Source organism: Pagrus pagrus, assembly GCF_965226575.1.
Source record: "Pagrus pagrus genome assembly, chromosome: 14".
NCBI classification, from domain to species: domain Eukaryota; kingdom Metazoa; phylum Chordata; class Actinopteri; order Spariformes; family Sparidae; genus Pagrus; species Pagrus pagrus.
Window position 1 is genome coordinate 13,521,657 of NC_140198.1, and position 17,226 is coordinate 13,538,882.

Here is a 17,226-nt window from a genome sequence, read left to right on the forward strand (position 1 = left end):
CAGAATAGGTTATAGAAAACAAAACATTGATTTGTGGTAAAGTTATGTTAAATATAGTTTACAGTTTAATAATCTTGTCATGATGAAAGCTGTTCTGACCTTTCAATCTTATATTCATGGTTATTTAAAAAAATCCAAATATTTAAATTTAAGCTAAACATATATTCGATATGTGCATTATAAATGTGTAATGATAATATCAATGGATTGCTTTACAGTTATTTTTTTAACTTTTATATAAATAGTCAGTGAAGATCTTTCTCTTCTGATTAAAAGTTATTTAATAAACTACATAGTGCACCTTTAACGTTACACAACAAAACACTGTGCCTCTCTGACGTCTATGAGGGAACACCGCCCTCTGCTGACCAGAGCAGGTAACACACCATTTCCCACAATGCTGCTGCCGCACCAGCCCGGAAGTAAGACGTTTATTGACAATATGGCCGCGGAACTGGGTTTGGATTTGGGGATAATTTTGTTTTGACAGCACTCGCCGGGGCTGCGTTAACAACCCGTTTCCACCTCAGGAGTGTGCGGAACGGATGCATTTGAATGAAGGGACCCGCGGATCCACGGGATGGTGTCAGTGAGCTGAGGAAACGTCCAGAGTGTCAAACCCGTCATGTCGTTTTTCAAGAGGAAAGGTGAGGAAGCTCCCCTCCTGAAGGCTGCAACGTCAACGGTAGCTAGCAGCAGAGAGAGCCCGGCTGAGGGAGAGGAGAGTGGCCCCAGATAAGACGTGAAGCAATGTGGTGGAGACTGCGGCAGCGGGCTAATTAGCCGAGGACACCGCGGTGTTCGTGGGAACGAGTCTTCCTGCTGCCGCTGCTCACTGCAGTAACATGTTAGCTAGCTTAGCGGTGGCCTCTCTGTCCTGCCTGCCTTATCTAACCTCACGTTAGCCCGGGTCGCATTAAGTCCAGCGCACACAGCTGTCGGCGGTGTAACACTTGGACAGTTCACTATGATTATGTGCGCGTAAAACAGTGCTTTTAAATGTTAACACAAACTCACAGTGAGCACTATTATCTGTGATAGCCACAAGTGTCGAACTGTGCTATGTCAGCTAGCTAGCTTCATCACCTCATACAGCCTTAACCAGCGAGAAATCTGAAGAAAAGGTGCTATTAGCCCTTTGCATCTGACTCACAGCTGTCAGATATCATGAACAAAATTAGGCAGTCTTTATTAGCAAACATTTGACAGCAAGGGGTGGAGCTCACGTCAGTAAGATTGGTCAGCCCCATCCCAGTAGAAGGATGTGATTGAATTGAACCTGTCTGTCAGCAGGGTTGGTTATAATCCACATGACCAGGCATTACTTCAGGCTTAAGCACCACAGTTTAGGCAACCAAGTGAAAGAATCGTCATTGAATGAGATAAATAGTGTGTGTCACAAATAGGGATTTTTTTCTAAGCTTAATATGTCCCTGCTTGATCTGTACTCAGCTGCATTATCTCAAGTTAAATGGTTAAACAGTGCTCCTCCACTGTCGCACTCTTTTACTGCTTTATTAGCTACACCTAGTTCAAGCTAATGCAGTCCAACATCTCAGCCTGTAACAACCTCTACCTTTGCCACGGTGGTAATGCTAGTTTTCATTCAAACTGTCTCCTTGATCCACCTTTAGGTCATTTTGAAGGCGGTGGTCGCAGTTTACTGACGTGTACATCTTCTATTTTGTCCAGACATTTTTCAGTATAACGCAAAACGGTTCAACACCATCGTCCACCACAAACTTCAGCCTTCACAATGAGCAGAAGGTTGAATCAACATCTCTCTAAACAGAATTCAACAAATCTGAACAATATAACCTTCATGATCAGATCACAGCGGTTTTAGCACGGTGAAGCTAATAAATTGCCAGCCAAGTGTTTTTAAAGGAGAAGCACTACATTTTCTTCTTAAAAAGTATAAAGACTTTTCTCTGAGCCAGGTTTCTTACAATGAGTCTCAGTGCTTTGGTGGAAAGTACACAGACAGATGTGACGGGACACAATGAAGAGGCTGTGATTGTGAAAATGGATTTCAGCTGAAGTATGCTTGTGTTATTCAGGAAATTGGCACAGTGACTGAACTGGCTCACTGCTGCTCATCTTTAACTTCGAGATTAGTGGCTTTTCCTCCTACAGCGGTTAAAGTAGCTGACACAGCAGGGCTTCAAAATGAGGAAATATCAGAGAGAGTGCACTCATAAATACTCTAGGATGACTGACAGGAAGTCGGCGTGTTCGTTGGTAAAGGCATGGTTAAATGACTGAAGGAGGTTTTTCAAATAAATAGTTTTTAATTAGCTGCTGTATGTGGCACAGTAGATTAGTTGAATTAATTTGCCACAATGTGTTTCTCGTTGTTTCACTTTGTCCATTCATTGTCGCTTCCTTAGATTATTTATCATACAAGTCCTCTTCAATCAGTTTTTCAGTGGAAGTGCACTGCAGTTTTATACCTTTCAGTCAAAAACAGCAGCTTTTAGAGAATTTTGACTTTATTTCCCTCAGAAAAATTGCTTAAAACAAATAATCAATTCATTTCAAAATAGTTTAATTTAATAGTTGACAAATGGCTAAAGATTTGCAGCTCTAGACGAGTGCTTGTGGTGCTTATGTAGTAGCTGCTGTTGCTTTCTCTTTGATCGAGCTGGTTTATAATCTCTTCCCATCAATGCTGTGTTCCCACTTTGCTGGTAATAGATCCAAAATACTGCTTAGTGGTTTTTTAACCAGAACATCCATTGCAGCAACTAGGACCATGATGTCCTATGAGTATTTATTCAAAGTAAAGACATATTAGGGGTAAAAGGGGTTTGAGCCATGTTTCAGTTCAGCACAGCAAAGATTTTCAGAGCTCAGACTGTTGAAAAACACAACTTTTTGGACAGCCTGACTCTTGGCTGACTCCAACAGCTCCGTCCAAAGTGTCTTGCGGAAAGAGCATCTTCTGTACCGTGTGCCCAGGCCTTTTTGTAACGTCAGTGCTTGAAATTGATACTTAGCCCGACCGCTCTTTGGAGGAACAGCCTAATCTGAAGATATGAATGATGAGTCACTCTGAACAGTGCGTGCCACCATGTCTGTCATTGGGCACTCATTCCACTGCAGGCAGCATATTTTTATTTGACAGGTAGCCACAGAGCTCAGGAGTGACGCCAAATATTTAATTTGCATTTTTCCACATTGTTTTAGCTCATTTGTGACATTATTTTCAAGTCAAACAGCAGCTCTTATATGTGAAGCTTTCAGACAGTCAACTCCACTCGACTTGAGCTCATAGACCAAGGTCGCAAATCTTTGGAAGGTCTCTTAACGCTGACGTCCGGTATGAAAGCCCTCTCAGTCCTGCTTACTGTATAAAGAGCAGGACTGAGGGGGCTTTCACATATCAGAACACAGCTTCCCTATTTATCTCCTCGTCAGTCAGCAGCAGCGGTGAAGCAGCTCTGCAGTAAATTTGTGTAGCGTAGCCATTCACGTCTGCTTTTCTAGTGTATCAGTTTCCTCCTCATGTCATTATGTAACCAGATAGTGTTCCGGTCTTTCCAGTGACACCAAGCCAACCCTTTACCTCACCCCTCAACAGATCTCATGTGTGACTTTGTTTTTTTTTTTTTTGCTCGCCCTATATTGTGAATGAAAATGCTGTCTCCTCCTCCAGTTACAACCTCGCTCTCATCTTTCTCCCCACAGCCAAAAGCAAAGAACCTGAGAGAGTGACAGATGCTAAAGTCAATAGAGGTGAGTTACATCTCATCTGTGAGGTTATGAAATGTTGTTGAAATGGAAATGAAGACACTAGAGACAGGGGTGTTTGTGATGCATTTAGTGACCCTCGGCTACTTTGAAATGTATTATCTGTGCTTTTGCTCGTCTGTGCTCTTAGAACTGAGATTAACTTTTGCGAAGAAGTGATTCAAGTAGCTCTTTGCTTAAGTTGTCTCTTCTTATGTTTGATCATTGCTGCTTGTATTGTATTGTATTGTATCACAAGGACCAACATTTTGACCTCGAGCTACTCAGTCAAACACATACAGCTCACAGTCAAACACTGAGCAGTCTGTCCTCTCCAACATCTCTCACACCCTGAGGCCTCTGCACTCAGACTGTGAGCTCTTTCAAGGACCTTCAGTAAAAAGACCTTTTCATAACAAGTCACACTGATGTCATACACTCAGGCTGCTCACAGCTTTCATATCATTGTGCTCCCTTTCTTCTTTTTTTGCCCAACGCCTGTTTTCTGTCCTCCACTCACAGCTCCAGCCAGCCCTCACTCTCCATCTCTTGGACTGAGGAACCACCATGCCATCCAGGAAGCTGCCGGGCCCAGCCATGTGGCCATCAACGCCATCTCCGCCAACATGGACTCCTTTGCCCGCGGTCGCACCGCCATCCTCAAGAAACAGCCAAGCCACATGGAGGCTGCACACTTTGGAGATCTCGGTACAGAGTCTGCACTCATGTGTTTGTATATTGTGTTTAGTGATAACATATAAAGGCCCAAACCAAACATTTGGCCATATAGATAACCAAAGAGATATTGTAGTAGATGGAAATCAGGATTTAGAGTTCCTCAATTTAAAATATAGGTGTTTTACCTCTAAGGTTACAATTACCATACATATATAATACCATTTTTAATAAATGAGGGAAGGTCACCTTTCTGATTTTTTTTTTCTTACTTGTGTGTCAAGTTCAATGTCAGACATGCACCGGAAAACCAGTGCAATGTTAAATTAATACTCAGGACTACTGCAAAGTTGTTTGCCCTGAGAATAAATGGTGATTTTATCTTTTCCAACTGAGAACAAAAGCCACATGTCAGTGGAGTTTATTGTTCACTTGATGGCAGGTTACATTCTGACTGTCAGGTTACATTCTCAAACATTTGGACCATTAATTTACAACAATCTGTCTTAGATTTGATATAATGAAAAATGCCCTTTATAATTCACCATATTGTCTTTTTTGCCTGAGTGACAGGAACGATTAATTGATTACCAAAACAGTTGCTAATTCTTAGTTAATCAAATACTTGCACTGAGTGTTTCATTGCCATGCCTGCTTTACTGAAAAGAAAAAATTCAACAGGAAAAGGAGAATAATACGATAAGTAAATATGTGAAATACAGCATGTGTGCAGGGTAATAATACAACACACTGATGCAAAGGAAATGAATGAATGAATGAATCATGAACTAAAAATGAAAGTCATATTGAAGTGTGGATTTGAATTGTGACACCCCTGTTTGCTTAATAAGCTACTGTTGAACCTAATAATAACTAGTAGATTTGTCGTTGTAATGTGCTGTAGCTGCAGTATGCCTGAGTGTGACTCTTGCGTCATTAAGTCGGTGCAAACACTGTCTTGTGCAAGTGGCGACAACTCCTACGCTAATCCTGTGTGAGGCACTCGCATGAATTCATGCTTCAGTTTTGACAAACACCCAAACATTTCAGAGCCTGTCAGGATAACGAATGCCGCGGTCACATGGTGGAGAAACGGCTCCTCCCTTTAGTCAGACGTACTCTAAAATTAGTTCCCGAGTATGCACTCTGGATGCCATGATATAATAAAGTGAGGCGGACATGTTAAATGACAGCGACGACAGGAACTGTACGAGCAAGTTGTCCGGAGAATAGCTGGGCTGAGTCAGAGGCAGGTGGAGGAACCTGTGCTGCAGCCGGGACAACAATACCTGAATGAAACACACTGAGGTGCCAATGAGTCCTGAGCAGAGGTGTTAACAGGCGGAAAACAAAGGAGGGAAGTTAGGTGGGTCGGTTTTAATGACAGCTTGTAGGCACAGTGGAGCTGGAAGGAGTTAAGAAGCAAACAGGTCAGTGGCCTGTAGCAGTTGACTGGTAGGGAGTACCATGATGTTGACAGCGGTTCACAGAGTACAGAGTGGATGTAGCACATGTTAGGGGGCATTGTAACAGACTTTGACTGCCTCTCAAAAGACATGCAAATGAGTCTTTTTGATGATCTTATGCAGACAGCTGCTGCGCTGCTTGTTTTGATTTGAAAAGCTTTCAGTATTAAGTTAGCTGCGACTGCGAGATCTGAAGGAATCTGCAGAATCTGATTGATAAGCACCTCACACTGGGTGACATCTTTTGAAGTGCTTTCAGGGGCAAACACGACTCCAGGAAGCATCCGCCCACACTACAGCTGATGTGCTCTGATTCATAATCCTAATTCATAAGTTTGCGTGTTGATTTTGTTTTTTGGGAGTGTGTGTGTTTGTACTTGCAGTCCCTCAGGATGACGGATGTTATTCAAACAGATGTGAAGTTAAACAATGCGGCATCCCTACAGGAGTCAGATTTGTTTCAGTGATCAGATGTAACTGGAGTTTGGGGACTGTCAAAGGTTCCTATGGGTGCCCGAGTCATTGCTGACCACCTTATACACGCTGCATGAATGACCAAATGGACAGCACACCCAGACGTAGTTTGACTTTTGACTCTGCAAAGTCTGGTTTAAATCATCTATGAAATTGCAAAGTCTAAGGCCACAGAGAGCTGGAAATTCGCAAGACATCAAAACAAATATCCAGGAGTTTAAATTCAGCTCACGTCGGCCTCCAGTCAAGACTAAATATTCTTTGGAAATAAGAGAGCTAAACACAACAAATCCACTTCTTTATCTTTCACTTCATATTGCTGCTCCCATCAATATACTGCTCATTTTATCTTCCTTCTGGCTTGAGTGTTGAAAGCTTTGAATAATAGAGAGTGAAGTGCTCAGTCTGTTATTAAAGTTGAATATGTCTGTGCGCTTAAAGGCAACGTAAATCTTGTGTAATATGAATGCAGGGACTTTCTCAAAACCTTGTATAGTGTCTGTAGATGTAGGGCTGCAGCTATTAACCCTTTGAGATAAATTATATTAAATTGCCTGTTTCCTGTTTCAAGTAATGTGTTTATTTTCTTAAGCTGCCTTCTCTTTTTTCCCCCTTTCTACATGCTAGAAACCCACTGTTGTCACTGTCTAAAATGTGTCTTGTGTTCCCTCTGCTGAGTTGATTGATGAATTGCGTGTGCATCTGTATGTTCCAGGTCATTCCAGTGTGAACTACCAGCCTCAGGAGACCCGCTCTCGGCTGTCCAAGACGGTGGAGCATGTCCTTCGGGACAATATCGCGATACCCCATTATATGCATTTCATGGAACGACGGGGCGCCGACCACCTGGCTCGGTTCTGGTTGGAAGCCGAGAGTTTTCGCTCCACCAGCTGGTCGCGGGTCCGAGCGCACAGCCTGAACTCTGTCAAACACAGCTCGTTGGCCGAGCCCGTCCCCGCCTCCTCGGATGGCTCAGAGCTCCGGGAACTCGGACAGTACACTCCAAACTCCCTCTCCAGGGAAAGTAGCAGCGAAAGCCCCACGGTGCAGTCGGAGCAGTGGGACTCCGCCAGCATAGAAGCGGGCCTGAGACCCGGCACCCCTCGAGCAGACACTCCCAGCAGGCAGGCACCCTCCAGGACTGGGACTCCTGTCAAGGGGCAGTCCAACAGCACCCTGCGAGACCTCTCTGACAAGCTCATGAAAAGTGAGTCACCTTTAAATAATACTTTCTCTTTATGTTTATTTAAGAGTTGTTATTTTGAGTGTGTAGTCAGTGGGCTGCTCCTGCTAAATTGATTATTGATGTTTTTAATTCAGAAAGCAAAATTTTAGTGTGTTTCCATCCACCCGTTTTCAAGGCGCACTCATACTAGGCAATCCGTACCGTGCCCAAGCTCGTCTGACCCCCAAAGTCCAGTTTGTTTGTCTAGTGTGAGCGCGCCCTTTTGCATATGTGCGAGTTTTTACACGTAAAATATGTTTTATGCTTGGGTGAGATATAAATGTTGTTTTGCTAAAAGAAATATGCAACAAAGTGCAATGCAAACAGACTTGTTGAACTTCATTAGCGGCAACAAAACATCAGATCTGTGTGGAGTGATGAGGAAGCTGTAACCTTCTTAAATGAAAACAAAAAACAAACACACACCATATTTTCATCATGTTTCCACTATTTGATGTTTGACTGGTGCTCTTAACTCCTAAAGTTTGCATAACAGTAGTGGATGGAAACTCAAACATTAATTAGTTAAACAGTAATTAACATTAATTATTGTTTTCTGGAAATTCGGTTAAAACACGCGCTACATTTGGATGGAAACCGTGCTGTTCCCCGGGGATGGTTGAGAGGAACTATTGTGACTGCTGTTTATTTAACTCTAACTTTCTGTTTTTTTGTTTTTTTTAATGTATCTTACAGCAGCATTAACATGCCCATACTGTATGTACTTTGAATGGGTAATTAGTAGTTGTCCCTGCTGTCCGTACTGGCTTCCAAGAGATCCCTTCCTAAGGGGATGCCAAAATCCACTGTCCTCTTGTTTGTGTAAAAATACATTTGGCCTCAGTTGATATGAAGCTTTAGCAGTGTGAATTATACAAAATACAAAACAGTCCTTTCAGTCTGAAATTTCCTGGTCGTGCTTCCACGGACAGTGTTGTCTGCTGACCTGCGGCAGAAGGACACAAAATCATGATCCTCAGCAAAATGTCAGAAGTCGTTCTTGCACAGAACAGGCCTGTCTTTTCCTCCACTTGTTTAGAGTGGATCTCTTTTCAGCCAGTATGGACAGTAGGAACAATTGTAGTAATAATACTTTCAATGTGCACATGGATATGTGAGTATTATTTTCAGAACCAATCCTTTTATCCTTGCATCACTGGATGATCATCTATCTGTCTGTATTTTTCAGGTATAGAGAAAGATGCAGTTACAATCTTCACTAAGTACATCTCTCCCGATGCTGTGAGGCCCATCCCCATCACAGAACAGATCAGAAACGACATAGTTGGTAAGACAGAGACCTCGCCCATAGGGATTTACTGTTATGTGCTCTGGTTTCAGTCACAAAGTCATTCATCTTTAAATGATAGTCTCTAGTGCAATAATGTCTTCCCCCTGTGTAGCTAAGATATGTGGAGAGGATGGCATGGTGGACCCAAACTGCTTTGTCATTGCACAGTCGGTAGTCTTCTGCATCTTGGAGCAACAGTGAGTTTCTGTCTTTTCATTGTCTAGAGGAGGTAATACTCCCACTGTGATGTTTTGACACAAAGATTGAAGTGCAACTGGTGTCCTTTGTCAATTTTTCAGCTTTGACATCCTCTCCAGCGGCTGCATTCATCTTCCACTTGTTCTTTCATTTCCAGGCACTTTACTGAATTCCTGCGGAGCCATCATTTCTGTAAATACCAGATTGAAGTGTTGACGAGTGGCTCTGTGTTTCTCGCTGACATCTTGTTCTGTGAGTCAGCTCTCTTCTACTTCTCTGAGGTGAGTGGGCCCAGCGGTTCTCAAAACACGACTGACTCATTTGAGGCGTCTTTTTGGTCTTTTCTTTTCACCCACAAACTACCTCTTGACTCCTCATATACACTCGTCCCCTTTTTTTACTACTGTGTAAATTCTGTGGTCACAGAAGCCCGAATCTACGGGAACAGTAAACACAACAAAACAAAAAAAAAATCCTATGAATGCTCTCTAACGTTATGATGCAAAAATGACAATTAACACTTGAACTTTATATTGCCTTCTCTCTGAAGTACATGGAAAAGGAGGAGGCGATGAATGTACTGCAGTTCTGGTTGGCAGCAGACAACTTCCAGAACCAGCTAGCAGCTAAAAAGGGCCAGTACGACGGCCAGGAGGCTCAGAACGATGCCATGATCCTCTACGACAAGTAGGTGTCCACTCAACTTCTTTGCAGTCCTCTCGTGCTCCAAAACACCCAGCTATAATAATGATTAATTTCACTCCAATGTTTCAGTTAATACAGACATCAGTCAGCTAAAATGCATCACAACACAAGCATGTGAGTGTGTGAATACCTGACCACAAAGTAATGTTATTAGGCTAACCAGCTATCTTTGGGCTTAACTCAGATTGTTTTGCGGTATGATAAAGCAGGCTCACTTTAAACCAAGAAAGATAACTGCATTATGTTTCACATTTAACCTCCTCATTAGTAGGTTAACTTCAGTGGAACAGATCAGAACCTGTCAACGGCTCAATCACTGGAAAAACAGTCATCATTGCTACAGGATCCCGGTGTGAACAAAAGAGTTTACAATAAAGTGACATGTAATACAGAGCAATAGATATTTTAATGGATCAGTTAAGACACTTAACACTTGTTCAAGATTTTCCATTTCCAGTTTACAACAAAGCCTCTAACAAATGGAGGGACAGTTTATGACACTAAATACATAATGACAATTATAACTGCACTTTAACTGCGCAAACATGATTTAATTCCCAACAGGAAGCCTGGGTGTGGATGCTTTTCCACTCATACTCCATCACTGCAGCTCAGACTAACTTGATGTGACATTGTGATGATAATTGGAAATTAAAACTATACCCACTGTTTTCTTTTATGAGGAAAACAAACCACACGCTGTTAATTAGTTCCTATGATTATAAATGCAACATTTCCATCAGATAGACCTTAACAGGCACCTCTTTTCTTTTTCACTCCGCTTCAGCAGCAGTCTTTAACTTTGAAGTGTGCATCACATTATTTTTTAAATATGAATATTTTGTTTAACATTAGATAAAAAATACTCACTTTATTCACAAGACATACACTATATATGATTTATAGCCTCCGCCTTACCTTACCTTGGGATTGAAAAACACTGCACTGAGATACTATACATTACATACCGACACGCTGTCGTCATCATCTACGTGAACTGTGTCTCCCTATTGGTTTGGAGATGGGCGTGCATCTGATGTCGCCGTGTTCTCAATTCAATTCAGTCTGGTGTGGAAATATTTTTTCTTTTTTTTGGATGGCTGGTTTACACTTTCCAACCAATGAAAGGAAGTTCTGACAGTAGAACTGTGGGGAGAGGAGGAGACATTTGGTCTGGCGACTTTATGAAGAGTCAGTTTGAAAAATGTGCAAGCATTCGGACACTTTTCGATTATCTACCAAGAGGACGTGAGCGATTCATCAGGAGCAGCAATGTATCAAAACTGTAAACCTTGGGTTGGACTCTCTGAGTCTTTCCTTCCTTTTTTCTTCAATTTTATCCTTGATGCATTTCCTGGGATTTATTTAAGCCTCTGTTTTATTCATGTTTTTGTTAACAAATGAAACCTTTTTGCAAAAAGTCCTTCCGATTGACCCGCTTCATCCCCTTTTAAAGTTTTGCAGTGCCAAACAACATTGTCTGCACTTTAGATGTAGCAGTGGCACAACAGCCTCATTTTAATAGATACAAATTCTTCAATAAATTCTTGAGGTTTCCTTTGACTTATTTTGCATTTGGGATTTGATTAAAGTCTTTATGAGGTGCCTTCATCTGACCTCTGTCGTTCATTCCTCTGTTTCCTCTCCAGGTATTTCTCACTCCAGGCCACCAACCCTCTGGGCTTTGGCGACTCTGTGCGGATGGAGATAGAGTCGAACATCTGCCGAGAGGGAGGGCCGCTCCCCGACTGTTTCACCACTCCACTTAGACAGGCCTGGACGACCATGGAGAAGGTCAGAGTCTCAGATAGCAGCACGCCAAGGACTCATCATTATTGTTCTGTTTCTTCTTGAACATAGAAAACTTTGATTTAAATTGACATTTAGGTATTTTTTTAAATGATCTGCTTGAACTCTTTTCTTGACTAAGGTTTAGTGTTGTATCACATTGTCTTATTACACCACTGACAAATGCAACTGTGCTTAGTTTAATGAAATGAAAGCTGAACACAGTTGTAAGCATATAAAGGTCAGTAGCAAACATTTGTACCAGTAATATATCATGGAGCTCATTATTCTCTAACAGAGTTCACCATGTTTTGCATTTGTTCAGGTCTACATGCCGGGCTTCCTGTCTAGCAACCTTTACTACAAATACCTGAGTGACCTCATCAACTCGGTGCGGGCAGATGAGTTTGTGAATGTCAGCACTCTAGGTCAAGGCGGGCCCGCGGACAACGACCGTTCGAGTTCAAATGCCAGTGAGGGCTCGCAGATGCAGGTGACCCCCAACTTTAACCCACATCCTCAACCCCTGTGGGGGTGCTCCCCTGAATGCTGACATTTAGACCTGTTCCGCCTCATTACATGATTAACGAAGAGATTTTTCTTAATGCCAAGGGGATGTGATCATCTTTAACAATGTTACCTACAGTATAACGCTGCCCAACATTCAGTTCATGGTTTCTTCTCTACAGCAGAGTGCCAAAAGGGCAGCGATCAAGATCCTGAAAAACTTTGACGAGGCGATCACAGTGGACGTTGCCAGCCTGGACCCCGAGTCCTTGTACCAGCGGCCATACGCTGGGTGAGTTTTGTGTGTCTGTTGTTCCTTCACCGTCAAATGGGTAGACAGAGAGAAAATCATCTAAAAGTAGGGTAAATGTAATAGGGCTGCAACTAATGATGTAATTTCATTATTGATTAATCTGCTGATTATTTTTATGATTAATCCATTAATCACTTAGTCTGATACAATTAATCGAATTATTGCGCAATATCCAAATCGCAAGAAACTGCACCGTAGTGCTGCAGAGATGTCCTGGCCTATGAAGCTTACTCTCCAGTTGTAAGAAAACATGTTTGTTCAGCACAGACCCCCAACAAATCAAATCAAATCACATCATCATGATTTAAAAAAGAAATCTTCAGTGAAAATGAAACTTGTGAAGCAAAAATGATCATTCCCAGTAACTGAATCATACCGCAATCGCAAAATCTGTCAAATTAATCTCAATATGAGGTTTTTGACAATATCGTGCAGCCCTCGTTTGGTCTATAAAATGTCAAATATTGTGAAAAATGGAACAATTTCCCAGATGTGAAAGTGAAATCTTTAGGTAGCTTTTTTTGTCCAACCAACAGTCCAAAGACTCGGTGACAAACACAACCAGCAAATCTTCTCATTTAAGAAGCTAGAGCCAACAAAAGTTTGACATTTTGGCTTGAAAAATGATTGAAATGATTAATTGTTTATGAAAATAGTTGGTTGGTAATTTTCTTTTAATCGACTAGTCGATTAATCGACTAATTATTGCAACTGTATTGTGGAAATCCACAAGAGATGCACCATGAGGGGCCATTATTATTACCCCAGTTATTATTCTTATAGAGTTCAAAAGTAGGAAGAAAGTGAAGTGATTTGTCAACTACCAGTTTGGCTTTAAACTGACTAAATCTGTATTTTAAATCATCTTTAAATGTACTTTTCTTTTATCTCATTTATCCCTTCCTAAGCTGCCATGTTATCTTTTACTTTTATGTTTCTCTCCTTTTGTGTTCCTTTGATTTCCCACGCTGCTGTTTGGACTGAACACTTGTATCTGTTCTGTTTTTATCGACTTTCTCGTAAAGTGTTTTATGACATGCTTTGAAAAACCCGGTACAAAGATTATTCTAGTGAATGTTATTGAAACAACAAAACTGTAGTCTGTCAGATTTGTTTCCCACCCTGATTTAAATTACAGTCATTGAATGGATGCACCCATACACACACACTCACACAGTGGCGTTTGAATGCTGCCTGAGGCTCAGTTTTGTCCCATTTGCTCTGCCTGGTGTCTTCATGCGTCTCCTCTCCTGTGTCCGCTCAGAAGGATGACGTTTGGGAAGGTGAATGAGATGGGCCAGTTTATCAGGGAGGCAGAGCCCGAGCCCGACGTGAAGAAATCCAAAGGTATGACACGCTCGCACTCTCTCCTTTCTACCTGTTAGCCTCTCTTTGTCCCATTATTTTCTTTGAGTCTTTGCTCTCTCTGTCATATTTGATCTCATTCCGCCTCGCAGTGAAAAAACATCTACTCTGTACCCATGAATATAAACCTCATCTAGCTGCTCCCATTCTCCTCACAGCTCCAAGTCTTTTGAAATATTAAAGAACCATGGCCCTTAGAAAGAAAAACAACCTCCACTACTCTTTAGATCAAACATGCAAAATCGTTCTTTATCATGTCTATAGTGCTTTCGCCTGGACTAGAATATATAAGACTACATCAGGTTTTAACTCACCTTGAGAAAGTCAAATTAGCCTGCAGTTTGTAGCACTCATTCATTTAAGATTTCACTGATAGTCTCACTCAGCCTCTCCTCTCCTCCCCTCTCTTCTCATTTAGGTTCCATGTTTTCTCAAGCCATGAAGAAATGGGTGCAAGGCAACTCCGATGAGGTGAGGCCACAACATGTTCAAATATTCATAACGATTTTGTGGTCTGAGGCTCTCGATGGCATGTACTCAAATTCACTTTGTGACCCGAGTCCATGACATATGATTTATTAAAGAAGATATTTTAAGGGTAGACACAACAGGGTCACATTTTTAACTGATATCAACATGAATCTTCCCCATTCGATTACTCACATTAAGACAATTGCTTTTGTATTGCAAGTTTTCTGAAATGTCACGTTTAAGGTGCAAATGAAGAACTATCTAATTGGAAATGCACTAATTAATAATAATGTTTTGTTTCCATTTGTTGACATAAAAGAGCCAAAGTCTTTTTTTTTTTTACAGATGTCAGATCAGGTCAGACATCAGAAAATACTATCAACAGCCATAAAAAAACAAATGACTGTAATGAATGTCAAAAGCCGAAACACTATAATAATAATAATAATAATAATAATAATAATAATAATAATAATAATAAAGTTGTTCTATATACTACATATAGCACCATATACTTGCTGGTGTTTTGACCCATTTGGACTTTTTCCCTTCTCCGTGCACGTTGAAAGTTGGTGAAATTGTGGCAGAAGCTCCTACTCTGCTTCAGCAGCCATAACAAAAATCAATATTTGCTATGTGTTATGAATACAATTTTATATAAATCAGGCTATGAATTATATATGAACAAAGCTCTCTATAAAAACCTTCAGAAATAAGATAAGAATAAAACTGCAAAGTTGCTACTTAATGCTACTGAAGTGGAGACTTCTGGCTCAGAGTTTTATGGAGGACTGAAACTGACGAAAATCAGAACTAAAGAAATATATAAATGGTCAAGACTGTTTCTTTCTGTCCCGTCCTACATTGCTATAGTTGGCTCAAACAGAAAAGTGAAAAGAAATTCAAGAATAAAGAAGTTTGTGGAAAAAATAGGAGGAAAATGTAACTGGAAAAATAATACAGGAATAAATACACAATAATTTTTAAAATGAACAAATCAATAAATTGGAAAATTTAATGGAAAAAGTTTGATTGGACAGTTGGAAACACAACCTCCTTTTCCGAGATAATAAACATCTAAATGTGTATTTTGGACTTTTTCTTTCCACTAGACTGACCGAGTGAACTAATGGAAGTGAAATAGACAAAACAGTGTTTTCATCCGCAGTGTTCCCCCTGCAGTGAAATAAGTCATTATTTGTGCTGTGACTCTTTCCATCCAGGCCCAGGAGGAGATGGCATGGCAGATTGCCAAGATGATTGTCAATGACGTCGTCCACCAGTCAAACCATGACAGCCCGGGCAAGTCCACCAAGGTACTGAGCCTCACTCTGTCGTCTCTTTCCTTTGTGGCGATATGTGGACTGACTACGGTCCTTCTCTAAGTGTATTCTGTTGTCTGTCTGCAGTTATGACCCCACTGAGGAACCAAAGGACTGTCACTCCCTGCGGATGCTGGCCAAGCCTGTCACAAGCTGTAGACGGACGGGGTTCAACTTACAATGAACTGAATTACTCTTAGAACGAACAAGGCATTTTATCATCTCCCCAACCGCAGTGTGTAAGTGTGTGTGTGTGTGTGTGAGACGGAGAGAGAGAGAGAGAGAGAGAGAGCGAGCTTGGGTGAGTGATTGTTCACATGTACATCATTGTTCCAATCTTCCAACTCCATAACACTATAAAGGTACACGTGTAGTCTGCAAAGGTAAAGCCAAGTGCTTACATCGACTGGAGGAAGTCACTCCTGATGAAGGAAGCGTTCTACATGATGCTGGAGGAAAAGCAGGTTGTCAGCCAATCGCTGCGTCGCTGTAGCCGTACTGTCTGGAAAACGTCCTATCTGGGACCTACGGAGGATGTGACAAAGACTGAATAACCTTCACTCCCTCATGACACACCTCCCCACACCTTTTATAACCATTCCTTTGTTTTTAGATGAAATTCTGTCTTAAGGGTCGGCCACTCAAGGCTTAAGCAGATGTACAGATTTTGCAAACGCTTCCCTCAGCCTGCCTGGAGTAGTTTTGTCTGATGTGGCCGTTTTACGTACTATAGAGCATCTGGAAATGTGACAATGAAACAGAGGGAGAGTTGATTCAGTTCTCGGACTGCCTGACCTCCTATATGAACCTCCTGGCACCTTTACAGAGCGTAGAAGAAGAAGAAATACTCTCCTAATGAACTTAAGTGCTCCAGTTGTGTTGGAAAACTCCAAACTCCATGTCGTAAATGTTCTATATATAAAATATATATGTAGATTTCTGGTTTACCCCATATGATAATGTTAGTCTCTTTTTTTATGGTGATCGCTGTTTTTTTTTTTTTTTAAACGCATCGCTGAAACAGACGTCAGCGATGACCAGACTGTTCAACTGGAAAGTGTGCTCAGTGAATTAAACCTTTTTTTTTTAAATTTGTTTTGAGCCTTACCAAGATGTGGATAGGAACCAGAAGAGACTCTTGGTACTATGTACCACTAATGTTTTCTGACATGTATGTGTACTTAATCTATAATATATTTAAATTGTGTTTGATTTAAATACATATATTATGAAATGTTTTTGTCTGTCCTCTTTTTTTACTTTGATTTATTTTAGCTGAAATGTTTTATGTCACTGTGGATTCGGCCCACTGCAGGCTTTGGTTATTTTAAGACATAAACGTGTTTTATGTTAACAGGCATTATGAGTTTTATCATTTTCAAAACGGTAATGAAGTTAAAATGTGGGACAGGCTCTCAGTGCCAGCAGGTTAAAGGTGGCCTATTATCACCTCTGACCAGCTGGGGGCGATGTTGGCTGTATTGCTATGTCACTTAAAAGGGGACAAAACAAGAGTAAGTGTCTGCAGGTCAAGACAAATCCACAAATTGTAAAGTACAGTTCAACCCAAAGGGCTCGGATGTCACCTTCAGTAGAGTACAAAGCATTTAAATCCTGACTTCACCTTCAGGTCTCAGTGTTGTAGTTAACTCCCGCTGTGTGACGTATTAAAGACAGTAGTGCAGTGTAATAAC

The 17,226-nt window shown here is 41.2% G+C and overlaps 1 protein-coding gene across 2 annotated transcripts; it reads left to right on the plus strand.

Moving 5' to 3' along the window:
* Positions 1-423: 423 nt before the first annotated feature.
* akap10 (A kinase (PRKA) anchor protein 10) lies at positions 424-16,770 on the plus strand. 2 transcript variants are annotated; one of them, XM_084374472.1, is made up of 15 exons: positions 424-647; positions 3,691-3,738; positions 4,255-4,440; positions 7,063-7,554; positions 8,762-8,860; positions 8,976-9,060; positions 9,219-9,342; positions 9,612-9,748; positions 11,416-11,560; positions 11,880-12,047; positions 12,244-12,353; positions 13,639-13,721; positions 14,158-14,210; positions 15,434-15,526; positions 15,620-16,770. In XM_084374472.1, the coding sequence occupies exons 1-15, from the start codon at positions 626-628 to the stop codon at positions 15,623-15,625; spliced, it is 1,851 nt and encodes a 616-aa protein (XP_084230598.1). In that variant the 5' UTR covers positions 424-625; the 3' UTR covers positions 15,626-16,770. The 2 variants fall into 2 exon arrangements, with proteins under 2 accessions (XP_084230598.1, XP_084230599.1); XM_084374473.1 differs by having other exon boundaries at positions 12,247-12,353.
* Positions 16,771-17,226: the final 456 nt, after the last annotated feature.